The sequence below is a fragment of the Rutilus rutilus genome (genome assembly GCF_951802725.1).
Source record: "Rutilus rutilus genome assembly, chromosome: 5".
NCBI lineage: Eukaryota > Metazoa > Chordata > Actinopteri > Cypriniformes > Leuciscidae > Rutilus > Rutilus rutilus.
In genome coordinates, this window is record NC_140213.1 from 4,495,745 (window position 1) to 4,513,555 (window position 17,811).

Consider the following 17,811-nt stretch of genomic DNA (forward strand, 5'->3'; position numbering starts at 1 on the left):
ATATTACCGGGAAACCTGATGGAAAGCTGCCTTCCAGCAGTTCCGTTCCTATGTTTTGGCACTTAAGGTTATTTTTATTCCTTTATGGCCCCTCCTGTGGGTCTCCTCTCCTCCCAACAAGAAGAACCGGTCTATTTCCTCAGACAATTAATCTTTAATGGCTTTTATTTCAACACTGCTAAATGTGGTATTTAGAAACCATCTCAGAGCCGCCAATGCATTCTAAAGAGTTGCTCACATTGCATGAGGGCATTCAGTTTTGAATGAGAGCTCCGGCCAGGAAAACTGTCGAGGTCCATCTGTGAGGTGTTTTTGGACATAACACTCTTATTTAAAAGACGTACTTGACTATCTATGTAGCCTGATCATTGTTACCCAACATGGTTGTTATTAAAATAATGTTGGATGTCTAAAAAAGGCTCCTTCGACTCCTCTTCGAAACTGTAGCAGTATGTGTTACTATGAGGGGTGGAAAAAGGGAATTCTTTTCCATTGGAAAAGCAAAGGGATTGCATGTTATGGCCTACAGGTCAGATATTGGGAATGCTTTGCTTCTGTGTTCATACCTGTATTCAGCTGAATATGTAAGTGTAAATATGACCAACATCTTCTCTGTGAGTTTGTCTCCTTTCTTTCTTTCTTTCTTTCTTTCTTTCTTTCTTTCTTTCTTTCTTTCTTTCTTTCTTTCTTTCTTTCTTTTTTGTTCACTTTGCTTTTTTTTAACATCTACTGTCCTTTCCTTTGTTATCTTGAGTGTTTTTTGTTATCATTTTATCGTTGTAAATGTGGGAACTTGGGCCTGTATTTGCCCGAGAGTCCCTGTCTGCTGAGAATGAAGGGAAAAATGCTCATGATCTTTCTTTCTCTTTGTGCTTGCACACCTTTTGAGTTTTGTAAACCAGTTTGTTCATTTTGAAGAAGATCCATTCTTGTAAATATGTCCCTCTACAAGTAAAAAAATGTATATTTTTACGGACTCTGAGTTATTAATACTTCATTTGCAAATAAAATATTCAATGACATATTCAATTTGGCAGCCCGTTATTTGATTAGTCCAAACAACATGCATTTGTTTAAACAAATATGAAGAGAGGGAGAATATGTGTGATGGAATTTACCTTTATCATGAGCAATCATGTGGAAATGATGCTGGAAACAAAAGAGGCATAATTCAAATATTATTCAAAAATATTATAATTTGATTTGAGCTATTATGTAGACAAAGTGAAATGAGTGAAACAGTTGATGTCATTAGACACTGATAATGTTCCCACACTCCATTTTCATGCATCCTTGATTCAGCAAATTATCATTTAAATGAAGATGACATTTGCATTGTTGTTGTGACTTTTCCTGCACACCATTTTTTGATGTGGAACTTTTTAAACCATCAGCCGAAGGCCTTGATTTGCTTGTTAATGTGTACAGTAGTGGCCAAAAGTGATGTCCAGCCTATGAACATCTTCACCCTTTATTGAAATATTATTAAGGGTTTGTTAAATATTTTTCAAAGCATAACGAAATGAAACTTCCGCCAAATTGTGCGGATATCATTTTTGGCCATGCAATCACACAAAGAAATTATGAACACATGCAAAAAACAAGAACCAACAAAATGCCTTTTTTTTTTGCCCAAAAATGTTGTCAGATAAACACCTTATCCACGTTTAGTTTTGTTCTTTCCTCATATTTAATATATTTAAAAAAACATCAAATATTTTCCTCATATTTTGATGTTTCAATCAAACCTGAGGGTCAAATATCCTCTCATCACTTTTGGCCACTACTGATGTGATAAAAAAAAAAGTACATTCTATATAGTATGAATGTGTGTAATGAAATCTGGTCATGTTGTCATTGTCATGTGATTTACGGCATCAGTCGAGTCGCTTGACTGGGATTCACAATTCTCCTGTGGCTTAATGGGATAGTAAAGTGTCCATCAGATGAACACTTCAAAATCTCTGCGGAAGTAGTAGTTCATCTAGGTACTTTTCACCCATACTGTTTTATGGATATAGATACTACTCTTCTCGTGTATAAGCTATTAAAATGACCTTTGGTCACTATATAGCCTACAGTTAGCTCAGTTGGTACATTTGTTGTAAAACTCTGCTCCCTAGTGTTTGAAATGTCAAAGTGGGTCCAAATTTACAGATAATGCCCATTTTGACAAATTTTTTTTATTTTAACCAAAATGTCAAACAATAAACCAACCAACAGATATTTAAGATAATTAATAAACCATTGTGTATCTATTGTGGAGGCTGACTTGCATAACTGCATCTCAAATGATTTATAATTCTAGGATGTTCTCCCAGTTCTGTGGGATCATATACTGCAGGCTATGAGTATATGATAACATTCACATAAATCATCCTTTTAATAAGTTTTGTTGTGCTTAAGCCTCTTTCATATATATATATATATATATATATATATATATATATATAAGAAGTGTGCAAAAATACACACAGGCTATGTGAATATGAATGACAAACAGAATATAAAGAACATATAACACATAATATATAAGTAAAGAAACAGCAAAGCTCCTTTCAGTTCGTCTGTTCTAGCACAGATAAAAAACAAAAACATCAAACTGACTAAGACATTCTCATGTAAACCATGTAAGAATTATGAAACATTATATTGAAACAACTATATTTGTCTCCTTTCTGTTTGTCATTCATATTCACATAGCCTGTATGTATTTTTGCACACTTCCTTCTTCCAATCTCATTTCTCTTGTCTCTTGTGACACTTCGGATGATGAAGATCACATTTTGTGACCCAAATTAAAACACATTTCACCGTCTGTAGAGCCGCCTAATTATGCAACAGCTATAAAGTCAAATGGAGAAGTTAATGGGATGTTATATTTAACAGCCTTTCTGCACGATCTTCCTTTTAAAAACCTGCACACCAACAAAGCTCTGAGACGACGCTCTGCCGGCTCACTTCTCAGACGCGTGCGTTTGTGGCTTCTCGAGTGTAAATGAATGCAACTCTGTCAGGTGAGGGAAATACAGTTGCTCATTGGGTCGGCTTCTTTTAAGTCTTACGTTTCTAAAGATTAATGGCTCAGTTAGAGTGAGCTGTCACTAGAGACCTGTGGCCCATTTGTGGAAAGTACATTGAAATTGTCACCCTAATTATACTTTTTGAGGTTAGTGACTGATGGGAGAGGAAAGGATGTGGAAGGAAATCTGCATTACAGAAAACTTTGCAAAAAAAAGTTTCTACAAAATGTACTATATTATATCTAGATATGTCAAGCGGCACAACCATCATATAAAAAGTTTTTTTTTTTTTTTTTATAGTAGAATAATAATAATAATTTAAGTAAAATAAATAATAATTCCTGAAACCTTGAATACATGATGTGAGTGTTCACACCTTATTTTTTTATTTTGTAGAAAAAAAGTATCCTGAATCAAATATCATCAAGTTCATTGTTTTATCATTTGACAACATGCAATAATAAAGTTTTAAAGACTTCCAATCTTGCTTTTTGGTATAGATTCCCTGTCTTACATAGTAAATGTGCAAACCATGTCATAAAAAAAAAGTTTACAGGCTATGACTTCCTTTTGCATGGTTTTCGTGTCAAATGACAACTCATACTCCTAATGTTTAATCCCTAATGTTTAAAAAACAATTTACATTTGCACAAATTAGGCTATTCTTAATTGTTGGTGCGTGGGAATAAATGCAATGCCTAATATAGAAATTACTTTAACACTTTAATTAGGATTCTAGAAATTATTTGACAAATATCTGCATATATGCAGGAAGACTACTGAATATTTGTATCTTTTTTTGTGAAAAAGAAAGCCTGTAAAATTTAAAAGGGTCATTTTGTCATTTTTGTTGTTGTTGTTGTTGTTGTTGTTGTTGTTGTACTCTAGGATACAGTATATGCATGCATACCTTAAAGTACAAATTTGTTTATAATTTTTTAATACATTTTTCAAGATTTGCTTTCATGGCCTTTCTTTTCTTTTCTTCTTTTCTTATTTTTGGTATAAAAATATACATTTAGCCTATAATGCAAAAGTGTAAATAAATCAAATTAAAAGTAGGCTAAATAAAAAGCAAGGCACAAAATTAGGAAATAAAATATAATGGAAAAAGAAGCGTCTCTGTTTTATTCATTTTCCAATAAATTAAAGTCTCTTATCATCCCAGCAAATTTCCAGGCCTGTTTTTACCTCATATATTTCGATTACGTAAACTAGGCTTTTTAAAATATATATATATATTTTTTTACATGCAGAAAACACGTTTTTTTCTTCATACACTTTTACAACGGATTTACCCAGAAACAGCATTAGTGTTTTTGTGTCATCCAACAACATTCCAACTAATACAACACGGTTTCTAGACAAATGGCCTTTGATTTCACAGCCTTGAAGTTCGCTGCACCTGATGCAGACGCGCATGCGCATGACTCTCCTTTAATTTTCCCGGTAATCCCGAGAGCGGCGGATGAATAGAGTGCTCTCCTATTAACGTCGATGAAGACCTGATGAAGGAGACAGCATCACACCTCCGTTTCATCACTTACTGTCCTGCCATGCACGGAGAATACGTGTTATTTCCTCTGCAGCGCGAGCTCTAATCTACAGGTCTGAATGACAGCTGCACTACCCGAAACTAACCCTGTTTTCTGCTCACTTTATCCCTGAACTGAGGACTTAAGGAGAGGCTGGCACGGAACGAGTGGAGTTTGGGATAGATGGCGTTTGGACACCTTATACCGCAGCTGAGGCTGGAGGAGGACAGTTTGCTGAAGAACACTCTGAGACCCTTCACACATGTGCAGAAACACGGCAGCTCACCTGGGAAGAGCAGAAAACAGCAGCACAGGTAAGACACAAGGTACACTCGCACTGCTGCAGGACTGTCATATAACGTCCGGATACCCAGAAAAACATGTTTTACATCACTTCAGTGAATATAACTTAATATTAAATCAAAATAACAAGTAAATAACATCAAATAACATTATTGTAAGTGATGATAATAGCTTTATTACTCCCCTGCTCAGGCCTGCAAATGATGGTAGTGAATAAACCAGTATGCTGGAGAAAAGTTTATATTCTTGTTCTGTGTGCACCTCGAGAATGTGCTCAGATTAGGGAAAGCTGTCTGAAAATTTCATCACATTTCTTGAAACTCTTCCCAGCAGAGACATGTCCGACAAGAAAATCAATTTGCCCTGATAATCTCATCTTGTCCGTGTTGGGGATTACAAATTACACTTTGAGCCGTGCCATTGATCCTGAAGAGCAGCACTCATGTGAGACACGCTTAAAAAAGCATTTTAGAGACTTACACCCTATGGTATCGATGCTTCGAGAGACTGTAACATTAGATGTGATCATCCATTCCAATTTAATAGAGCACAGCTTTTAGGCCTCTTTAGGACATTTTATATGTTTGCCCACAGAAAAGCAATAACTAGGACTCAATCTGCTCTTTCAGGGACTAATGGCAATTTCATACCTGGCTTTTCTGTTTGTCTAAAGTTTTTCCATGGGTCTTGTGCTTCAAAATAAAGTATATGGACTGTAAAAGCAAAGGTCACCTCATGGATTTTTATACTGGTGAACAAAGCCATTGTGACAGCAAAATCCAGAGACTCACAACACTGGACTTAAAGGGATAGTTCACGCAAACATGAAAATTCTGTCATCATTTACTCATTCTCATGTCAATCCAAACCTGTATGACTTTATTTCTTCTCTGGAACACAAAAAATATATTTTGAAGTATGTTTGAAGTGTTTTTTTGTCCAAAGTGACATACTCGATAATGTCAACTTCCACATCTTTAAAACAACAATTACGATATTATCGTAGATGTTATAATATCGCACGCCCCTAGAAGAGAGTCTACATTAATACATCCTTGCACATTAAGCTACACAACGATTTTATTTGTAATTGTTATATGCATTACTTATAGTTATTGACTGATCTTTAGTGCCGGCCTGCCAGGTTTCATGCCAACGTTTACAGGCACAGCACTTTGTGGATTAATGCAGTTTTGAAAATGGGGTTAACAAACACAGACCAGTACTTTGCTGTTTTTGATTGAACTATCTAATTACTTAAGGCCAAAGTGCTTCCATTGTAAGTTTAGTTCGCTGCCCATGCAATCTCTCTTTCTCTTTCTCTTCTCTCTCTCTCTCTCTCTCTCTCTCTCTCTCTCTCTCTCTCTCTCTCTCTCTCTCTCTCTCTCTCTCTCTCTCTCTCTCTCTCTGCTTTAGGCCTTTTCTTTAATCTTTTGTAGTAATATGGTGGTCGAACTTATTACTAACTGTACTTTATACAGTTAAAAAAAAAAAAAAACAGATCCTCAAAAATCACAAAACATCTCACATCTTTTCCACAGCAGGAAGCCAATAGTAAAACAAGAAAGATTTGAAGAAATATTCTTTTGTATTTTTATCATTGAAATTTAAAGTCAGCATGAAATGGAAGTTGCCATAATCTTTTCTCCTGACGTATATCCGAGTGAAACGGCTTCTCGAACAAGAATAAATGTAGGGAGGGGCTTGATTTTGTCTGTGGGGAATTGACTGGATGGTTGTGGTTTGCTATTGGTGGATCTTATGTGAGTGACAGGTTGCCCCGCCCTCACACCTGTAAACACATCACCTGAAGCCGCGTTTCCATTACCCTTCAAGTTGCGCAAATTGAAAATACGCCCAATGGAAACACGTCAATTTCGCAAAAACTCCCATTTCTCGCACAAAAGTTTTTACGCTCGCATGAGGTGATTTTTCAGGCAATTCGAAAAGGAAATATTTCGCAAAACTGCAATGGAAACAGTTTTGGCACATTTACAGGTCACCTGACGTAGATGATGCGGTGTGTTTGGCCAGAATACGAGGCAGAGTTCTTTATTAAATTCATAAAAGACAGAAGAATTACAGGAATACTGGATTCTAAATAGGGCTGCACGATTAATCGCAAATTACATGTAATCGCACTTAAATCGATTTGGCTTATCGCGATTTTTGAAATCGCAAAGGCTGCGATTATTTGTTATGCGCAGCTTGTCATTGATGTACGGCTCTGTAAACGCTGCTCCATCTGAAAGCACTGTGAGTTTGAGTCACTTATAACGTGCATTTGAAAAAGCAACACGCGTCAAACATCTTTCCAAACACGGGAATCATTTATGAACCTCTTGTCCAACAAAAGACAACAATAATAACATGCATTTACTCCAAACTCACTTCATAACGACAGTTGAGCATCCTTCTGTGAGATGATGTGCCTTACACAGAATAAGGCAGTCGTGTATTTATAAGTCATGTTTAATCAAAGCATTTCAATCTTCTGTTTATTCAGCTACAGCGATAGGGATTTCCTGGAATGATGTGCATTATTGTACTTCTGCGGCGGGGCATATTTAGCGTGTTTGCGTGAGAGCGCCCTCTGGCGTTCAGATGGAGCAGTATTTACTACCGATCAGCCGCACTCCACTGACAAGCTGCGCATAAAATAATCGCAGCCTTTGCCAAATCGCGTGCAGTTTTATTGCGATTAATCGTGCAGCCCTAATTCTAAACCTCAAAGAAATGCCACAATCAAGACCTCGAAGCAGAAATAAGTGAGAAACACCCAGAAACACCTCATATGTGCCGGTCTCAAGTAGCCTATAAGGGTCTTTCCTTGCCATTAATGATTGGATAACACACATACGTCAATAATAATGGCCAGTGCGGTGGCTGAGATACATAAACCTACCAATGTCCGTTGCTATGATTTTTGGAATGACTTATCGTGAGAGGAAAAAATGAAATTTTAGTCGCATAACATCGGTTAATGGAAACGCCGTAATTTCGCAATAGTTTTTTGTCGATATTTAGAAAAAATCGCAAGAGTTTTGCGCAAATCTGTAATGGAAACGCGCCTAGAGAAGAGAAGAGATGCTGCAAGAGGGAGGGGAAGTTATTTTGATTCAAGATTACGAGGCACGAAGATATATATATGTGCACAGATAAATAATTTATTACAAATACTGCAATATTCTATAAAAAAATAAGAATTGTCAATTGTCAGTTTTTGTGTATTTTGCTTGCTCTTCATTTTAGTGGTTTGGACTGACACCTATTTGTATTAATGCATGATGTTTAGTAACTGTTTTTTTGTCTTTTAGTTTTGTTTGGTTCTACATCTGACTCATATTATACATATCCATAAAATGTGCATTTTTGGATTCAGTCACTATAAATGTTCATAGTGCATTGCACCGTAACCGGTCTGCCGCTAGCTTGGTCTTGAACGGAAGCTTTTTTGTATTTTTTCTCGGCCCTTGATGTCCTGCCATTTGTCTTTTCTCTGTGGCTTGAAAGCTGTGGCTCATTGTATGTTCCACTTTGCACACCTGCTGTTCCAATCCATCATGCTGGACTGCTGTCTGTCTCTCGCGGACTTTTTCCACCCGCACAAAGAAAGAAAGAAAGAAAGAAAGAAAGAAAAGAAAGAAAATCAAAGGCTGAGCTGAAGGGCAGACGCTTGCAGGTCTTTGATGGGTTTTAATGAAGTAACATTGTGGAGTCATATCCAGAATCTTTTTCTTTATTAGGGGTTCAAGCATGAAATGCTGAAACCCTATTGTAATTGTAAGGATTTGTAAAACGCATCGTGCAGGACCTAGACGCATCGTGTAAGGCCTAGAGACTTGAAACCTGGCCAGATGGTAAGCCTCAATTTGGGGAGAAGTATGACCCCGATTGGCCCATAGGTGGCGCTACAGCAACCAAAAGTACAAGATCGCCCATAACTCTTAGACAGTTTGTCCTAGACTCAAGTGTCTTACACCACTGTGATCCCTGCCTCAAGTTCGATTTAGGCAGGAACAATTTTCTGCTATGTCGAATTTTGTCCAAAACCTACTTTTGCGACCTAGTCCCTGGTTTTTCGCCCGATCGGAACCAGACCAGTCTAGGACAATTCTCTGGACTCTGTAGATCAATAATTATCGAAAAAAAGTTGAACTTTGCATTTGGGTGGCTGTAATAGGGTCATTTAGAAAAGGGGCGTGACAAAATACACTCAAAAGCCTATAAATCCTAAATGAAAACTCACAAAAGAAAATGAAAACTCACAACTCTTCACAAAAATTGGTGGGCATATGTGACATAACATAGTAAACAATCATGCAAATTGTTATGGAGATCGGACCATAGGTGGTGCTATAACTGTAAAAAAGCTTTGAAAACCATATATTTCCTATGGTAAATTGCCTGTATTGGCTGTAAATGGACTTTTCCATCTATTATTTCAGTGGTTAAATGCTTGCTAAATAAAACTTAATGTCTTAAATGCTTATGTGCTTAAAGGCCATACATGGTTGAATCCCGATAAATGCTGCTTGCATTTTTTGCCATGAAGATTGCCTCAGTGCTGACATATCATTAAAAAGCTATATTACTTCTTCTACTACATATATCCATAATCATGCATTTCATACATTAGAGGGATTGTGTAGCCAAAAATGAAAATTCTGTTATCATGTACTCATCCTCATGACATGTCAAACTCTGTTTGACCTTCTTTTATGACCTGCGGGTGAAATCCAGCCATTTCAATAGGAATCCAATTACGTGTGAGAGCGGAATATTTCCCAGCTCAGATTTCGCAACTGGTTCAAGTTGGACATGTGTATTTATTTACCGTGTTGACCAACAGAAAGCTGCTTGTTTGAAAGTGACATCTGTGTGTGCTGTGCTTCATACATCGCTACGCTGTTTTGACAATAGATCTTCTTTGCCTGTGAAATTTCACACTTCTAGATGTCTAGCAGAATGTTGATGCAGCTCTTTTCCATACAACAGAGAGGCTGTCAAGCTCAAAATGGAAAAATAACGCCAAAAAAGTTGTTTATAAGCCATACCGTAGCTTTGTGTGAGGAACAGTCTTTTGAAAAGGTGAAAATATTTTGTTAGATAAAGTTTTGCAGGTTATTTCTTTTTCTCTAAAGGTCAATTTAAGTCATTATTTAATGAATGCATAATAATGGCGTAACTTTCATAAAGCATGTCATGTGACACGATAACCAGTTGGATTTGTCATCTTCACATAGCATATTTCAAAATATGAATGATTTTTTTAGGTAAATTATGACAATTTAATTTTTTTGGGGGCAGCACTCTGTGTGTTTTCCTGTGTCCATCTTGGCTATTCCCTCCTAGATGGAAATTGTTGTTAGTGTTATAAGATATCAGATTCAATTATTCCAAAATCAGTGCTGCTATAATTATGTTGTTTTGGTTGTATGATTTGTTGGTTGCAGCATTATACTTTGTGAATCCCTAATAATGATACATAATTCCTGTCATCTGCTGCAGGGCTCTATAATTATCCACTCTAAGTCTCAGTTCGAGATTACAGTGCCGAATGAATGTGTTTGTGTGAAATTTGGGAGTTGAAGGAGAGTGTTTAGGTGGTCCTGTATAGCATCAGGGCCTTGAATAAAATGGTGGCGGCCGGTTGAGAGAAACCAAGATGCGTGTGACTTTCCGCTAAGGATAGTACAGAGATTGTACAGGCACTTCTTAATTTGTATCAGGATGTAAATTCCATGTGAACAAGTATAGCTAGACTTGTACAGAAATAGATTTCTTAGCTGAGGGCTGAGGACTTTGAAGGGCACCTTTCTTCAAGCACAGAGAAGAGAGATAAGAGACTAATAACTCCCTCCTCATGCTTAATAAAAGAAGCCTGTCCCTAGATCTTTTCAAATCCCGTAACCAATATTGTTAAGCCTCTTTGCCATCGCGATTCCCGCAATAGAGAAGAGAATTCTTCAGAGACACTTTAGCTCATCAGTACCCTTAGTTTATTCTCATTTCTATTCCAGATCCTTCTAAGCCTGAAACGCCTCCTCTACTCTTCTCTCATACTAAGTTGTTTTGCTTTATTGGGACATTTTGCATTTGATTTGTTCTGCCACAGTAATTGGTTTTAATTGTAAAGAAAAAGCTCTAGGCGAACCTTATGAAGAGAGCGTTCATTACTGGGTTACTGATTTGCTGGTCTCAGATGGCTTGCCCACAGTCTATTCTTGTTTAACTGATGCATTTTGCACATACAAATGTCTAGCGCTAGCAGAAAGGACCAATTCCAATTTGATTGGCTGGCCTGGAAATAAAGCATGGTTTTGAGGTATTGATTTGGTGTAATGAACACTTTTGAATATGAAGTAGTAACTGGATTTGCCAACTTTTCCAGGCCAGTTGAACAAAGAGACGATGAGTTTGAGTCAAAAACATACAGTGCGACCAGTGTAATCCAATTCCTGAAAAAATGACTCTTATGAGACTTTTACTTCATCAAAATCATACAGCTCAACCAGTGTGGTTCGATCCCCAAACAAATGACTTATGAGCTTTTTTTAATTTATTTTTTTAGTGAACCAAAAACATATTGTACTATATGACCTTTAGTCTGATTCTTGAATGAATGACTCGTCTACCCATAAGAGTTGTTAGTTCGGGATTCAGACTACAGCAATTCGTTCAATGGATCTTAATGGTTTTTTTTTTTTTATGTATTCCTCAAATGTACTAAAAGAATTGTTAATGAGAACCAGATTATTATTTTTTTAAACTCCCTATATGCATATAAATAAGATATGCTCATATTAGGCTGCTTTTGCAAACTAAATTTGCCTTGAAAGTTTAGCTTGAATGCATAATGATCACAAGAACACCACAGTTTTCCAAACACACATCTGGCTCTCATGATGCCATAACTACACATTTCTATACAAGCAGATTTATGGTTGTTTTCAGCTGAACTCATCAGTCACTCTGGAAAGCATGTAACAGTGCAAGCTGTCTTCCCTCCAGAATAAATGATCTTATGAGAGAGAACTGCTCTCCTCCAGCAAGCGCCAGGGTAAAATAACGTTAGCTCAGCTCTCATTGATATATGCTTTGATTGATTTGATACTTGAGGGAGAGATAATATTCAGTGGGTGGATTTTGGTTATCTTTTAATCTTTTTTCCCTCTTGCAACACAATCATTGAGTCTAAAGTTCTTCTTTTTATCTTTTTAAAGCTGGTTGTTTAAATTGACCAATCAAGCGGCTTATTAAAATTTCATTCAGTTCCAAGGGCAAAAAAAAAAAAAAAAAGATTATGGAAGAAGGAAAAAATATGTTCTTTGTGGAATCATTTTACAAGCCTGCTCAATCCAGTCAAACTCTAATAATTTATTACAGTATTAATAATAATCCAGAGGAGACTTATAAACAATTATTACTTTTACCCCCTTACTTTTATTGTATTATGTCCATGTTGTTATTATGTTTGTCACAAGCTTCAAAGTTGGAAAATGCATTTAATAAATAAGATTTTGGGCTACTAAAAGGCCATTTTTACTGGAATCAGTAGTCGTTGTACTACTATTTTAAGTAAAGGTGGCACAAATGAGCTAACTTCTGTTGCATTTAAGTCCGTGTTTTTTATGCCCTTTCCTTGCTAGTCTTGCTTATCCACACCTTCAGACTGATCGCAGAAGGTCTGGACTCCATAGTAGCTTTCATTGGCCAAGAACCACCCCAAGAAGACATTTCTGACTGACGTGCAAAGCTACCAGTCACAGTTTGTTTTGTTCAGCGTTAGGGGAGTAAAAATGTAAAGTCCCCACAGACCGGCGTACAATTCATTCAAGAATGTCGTGCAAGTTTACTGCAACAATAGCCAAGTTTCCATCCACTTTTTGCGCTGGTTTGTTATCGACAAAGTGAATATGCGTTAAAAAAAGATTGCGAAATTTGTTGTCTCCAGCCTGTTTCCATCCAATTGGCCTTTTACCGATAAAATGGTGTGCGTAATGACACCATCCCTAAAAAAACCTGCATTGTCGCATACGGTTTGTTGTGTCAATAAATAAATCAGCCCTCGATTTGTTCCCATATACATAATTTCCCATATATTGCAAATTATGTTGTATCTGTCGCATCCCAAATATTTGTAAAATGCAGAGAATAATGAAACAATTGACCGTTCGCAAAGACCCGCCCCCCTTAGTTACTGTTGCTATGTCTGACAAGCCACGCCGCTCTCACGCCCACCATGTTCTCTTGCAGTGAAAAATACATCGCGGAGCAGAAAGGAGAAGTCTCAACTTTCAAATTTGATCATTTTTTAAAGAAATTTAAACAATAAATACCGTTTTGTGGCTCTTTAATGTGTCTGACAGATCGCTGTGGCGCCTCAGTTAAAGCTGCTCGTGACCCGATCATCTCTTCCTTCTAGTTAATTTATAGCATCAAATAAACATGAATGAACATAAGGAGTGTTGTTTTAACTGCGGAAATTTCAATTTCAAATCCTCCAACGTTAATCTATTAACTCTGCTGACTGCTTTGTCGGACAAAAATGGCGGATTCGGCGGATGGCGGATTATGATTGGTCAGATCACCTGTCAATCAAACTCCCTGCAAAGGGTCAGTTGGAATTCACCAGTTTACTTCTTACTATTTTCACGAATAATAAGCAAGTTACTAAGTTATGAAATACTATGAAATCAAAAATCACGGTGTAGTGGGACAGCTTGTCTGACAGGACTGCATGTAACAGCCGTTATTTGACGAACCCCATGGGTTTGGACACAGGGCAGCTCATTTGTCCTGTAGCCTATGCATAATTGTAGGATCAATAAAAAAGATTGGTACAGTGAAATGTTTGGTCATATAGCAACAATCTTTAACGTAAGCCTTGAACATGCAGTCAAGCCAGTCGCGGTTTGACGTGACCGAGAACATATTCAGATCATTCAAACCAAAAAAGTTATTCGTTCTGGTTTCAGAATTCAATAACATCAAATCGATCAAAAACATCATATTGCTGCTGATGTTTTCCAGAGACAGATGCAGCTTTTATTTGTGTGGGCCTATATTTAAACTTTTCAAATGGTCTATTGCTTAAACTGATGCCACCTTAATACTAAAATTCGTTTAGAGCTTTTTGGATTCAACCCACTTTATTTTCCTATTTTGTTTGATTTAAAATTATGTTGCATATCAATAAATTGTATTTATAAAATAGTTTTATTAACAAGTGTCATGTTTGTGATTTTTCATACGTTAAGCCAAGTTCAGACCATAAAAACATGATTATATGACATTAATTTTATTTATTCAGAAACAGAAGTAATATGTTGTGTATTTTACCTTTATTTTTGTCTGCTTTGGAAACTCCACCAGCCGTCCTTCTTTTGACAGAAGTCCCTTTTTTGTATTATTGACGAGCTGCAGAGATTTTCAAGCCACTATATTTTCCTCTTTGTTTCCATTTGAAACAAAACTTTATTATATATTATTAAATTGTATGCACAAATAATTGTATCCGTTTACCAGATCTGATGTGTGCGTTGATGAATGTTTATATGTGCATAAAAGCCTAAATTCAATCTGTTCACATGTAGTGTGGACGGAGATCGTTTGCCAGTATGGACGAGGGTCGTTTTCATTTAAAAATGAGTTAAAATGAAAACGCACTAGAGTAAACAGGGCCTCAGACTGGTTTAGTAGGTTACAGTTACAATAAAAATTCCATTTGAAAAATACGTGACTTCATTTTAGAAAAATAACAGAACTGTACAAACAGACTTGTGTAATGCTCATCGGGAGTTATATACAAAGTCTTTGAGCAGTCAAACAAGAAGGCATGGATGTGGTAACAAGAGAAGAGTCACGAGGCGCTAATATGCCTGTTTACCTCAGGAGGCATATTCTACCAAAACAGATCTCTACTGTAGGCCTCATTTTTCTGTTTCATATCTTCTGCTGTTGACAGCCTGCTGTGAGAACTCAATTAAAGCCCTAGAGGTACGAGACCCAGCGCTTGGTTTCAGTAAACATAATCACAAACCTTTATCCTGCCAAATCTAGCATGCCAGCTTTCTCTGATTAGCTTTTGGCTGTGCCGACTTCAAAGCAACACGACTGTGAATTTTACATTTTTTCAACTCTTTCTCTGAGGTCCTCTCGGTGCACCGAGCTCTGTGAACTACAGGATTACCTTTTTCATGGCGACTTAAGGGAGGGAGGGAGAGAGAGAGAGAGAGAGTGAGCAAAAGATGAGAGGAGGCCAGTGACTTAGATCTTCTGTTTGGGCTGGTGATGGTCTCGTGGGCTGGAGCAAATGGTTATATGGGGTTCACAGCATTCAATGATTTATTGGACAGTAAGAGATTAAATAAAAAAAATAAAAAAACCTTTGCTGCCTCAGTCTCATTCTTTTAGTTTTCCTCTCTGTTTTTATCCATCATCTCTCTTTCTCTCTACTGTCACTTTAATGGCTTTTATGACTAATAAGTGATGCAGCAACAGCAGGAGAAGCATTTTTAATCTAACACAGTCTTTGTTACTGTGATGGGTGGTACAGAAAGTGCACTTGGCCGTTCTGCAACAAAGCCTTTTAGCCACTTGGTGTCATACTTGCACAAAGAAGAAATGAAGAAATGCAGAAAAATGGGACAGGGCTAGTAAACATGTTCAGTGCATTCAAATATCAAACCAACTTTACAAAGCAGCATCTGCAAACAAAACTGCTTTTCTCAGAACTAACATCATTTTTCTGAGCCTTTTTTTATACAGTAACTTTTGGATGAGGGAATGACTTTTAAACATCTGGGGCCGTATTCACAAAACATCTTGCCAATTAAAGGGATGGTTCGGAGTAATTTCAACCTAGGGTCCTTTGCACCATGACCTCGAGCCAAACACAAGTTTTTTTCCCTTGGTCGAACATTATTAAAGTTAGAGCTTATTTAGAGATATCAGCCGAATGGCTTAGTGCAGGCTCTAATGGATCCTATGATGTATCTCGTAAATTACCCCACTAATAATGCCCAGAATGGTACCAAACTTCTACAGTAGTACAAATAGGTTCTGTACTCGTAAAACGAGGCATTGGAAAGTTTGTAAGTACATCAGGAGTTTATTTAAATAACACTTGCCTGACGGCTCATGCTACTGCTGACCCGGACGTCGAGGTCACTTCAGTGATTTGGGAAAAGCCTGTAAAAGTCCTGGCAGAAAGCGCCCAGTTCCAGGAATGCATTAATATTTTGTTGGTAACACTAAGTTAACTAAGTTAACCCTAACTTTGTTTATAAAACCTAATTTGTCACTTAGCCTACATTTTAAAATCTTTATTTGAATATGGCAACATTTTTATTTTTAAAACTTTATTTAAATGTCAATATGATTCCTTGTTCTACAATATAGTAAGTGTGATGACATTATCTATAGCAACAAGGTGAACCACACTATTTCTCTTAGCTTAAGACTTCTCTCTATCCACCTTATTCCTGATGACCTTACTGCGTTTTGAATTATGGGAGGCACTTCCGGTTTGGGGAACTTCCATTAAAAAAGGCTGAAATTAATCATTTCAAATCAAGGTTGCCCTACAAATAAAGCTGATCCATCAGTTTGACTGGATGAGCTGTCAATTTTCCTTCATGATTTATTTTCAGACATCGTGAGAATAATGTTATACTTGGTATTTTAATGTGACATGTTATAACAAGAATATCAATGGCAAGAGCTCTTTTCAGTCGCTGCTCTCTTTTCCTCGTGATTATTTTCTTTTTTCCCTTTGTAATCAGCTGTAAAAGTATGAAAAAGGACAACACATAATGCGCATTTGTGGTCTGTTCCCCTGAATTTAATTTACGATATAGGCTATTTCATTAATAATTCCCTGGAATGCACAAAGAATCTCTTGTTATTCTCCTCAAATCCTCACGTCTCTTTCCAGGTTTGGTTTCACAGGTAAATGCAATTTAGATTAATGAGTAGATTAATGTCATGTCATTGTGACACTTTTTTAATGTATTGAGTTCATAGAGCGAGCCTTTTTCACTGATTGTTTACAGCTTAACGGAAGTTACACCCATAATTCGCGCAAAGCGTCATGGAATTAGGAATAAGGTGGATACTGCTATTTAGGAGAACTCTTAGTGGTAAGACAAAAAGTCAGTTCTCCTTAAGTTCACACTGATGTCCTGTTAAAGTAACCGATGTGCAGGTGTAATTAATTATATTAACTGTCAACATGATCCAGATTTTATACTAATTTTAAATAGCGCACTACTGTTTAAACTTTTAAAAAGAAGCATAAATACCTGTATTGTGAAATATTTTTACAATTTAAACAACTATTTTCTATCTGAATATATTTTAAAATTTAATTTATTCCTGTGATGAAAATCTGAATTTTCAGCATCATTTCTCCAGTCTTCAGTGTCACATGATCCTTCAGAAATCATTATAATATGCTGATTTGCTGCTCAGGAAACATTTCTGATTATTATCAATGATGAATATTTTTTTCAGGATTCTTTGACGAATAAAAAGTTCAAAAGAACAGCATTTTTTTTTTTACATAAAATATTTTGTATCAATGTAAATGTCTTTACTGTCAATTTTGTCCTAATAAAACTATTAATTTATTTTTTTAAATAATCTTACTGACCCCAAACTGTTGAACGGCAAACTTCTTGTGTGAAATGTTTTGCTTGAAAAGTGTGCTTGTACTACTTGTAATTCAGCTTTTGAAATTTGACTTTCATCTTTTTTGTAGCGTTCAAATACACCTTCTATCCGTTATATCAGATTCAAACTTTGTAGCAGTAATACACACACACACGTTGTTATTTGTCTGATTGAATGCATATAGTATGGAGTGTAGTGTACTGTGTCTGGTTTAGTGGGCATTGAGCCACTGCTTCCTGCTGGGTTTAAATAAGGAAGGGTCAGTGTCTCTT

General features: G+C 36.6%; 1 protein-coding gene across 2 annotated transcripts in view; it reads left to right on the plus strand.

Annotated features, from left to right (window-relative positions):
- The first annotated feature begins 4,613 nt into the window (after positions 1-4,613).
- The window catches only part of gramd1bb (GRAM domain containing 1Bb), a 165,169-nt gene continuing 151,971 nt past the window's right edge, over positions 4,614-17,811 (plus strand). For both annotated transcript variants that reach the window (XM_084409068.1, XM_084409069.1), the window contains exon 1: positions 4,614-4,872. In XM_084409068.1, coding sequence (XP_084265194.1) covers positions 4,742-4,872 — 131 coding nt within the window. In that variant the 5' untranslated portion in view covers positions 4,614-4,741. The remainder of the gene's footprint in view (positions 4,873-17,811) is intronic.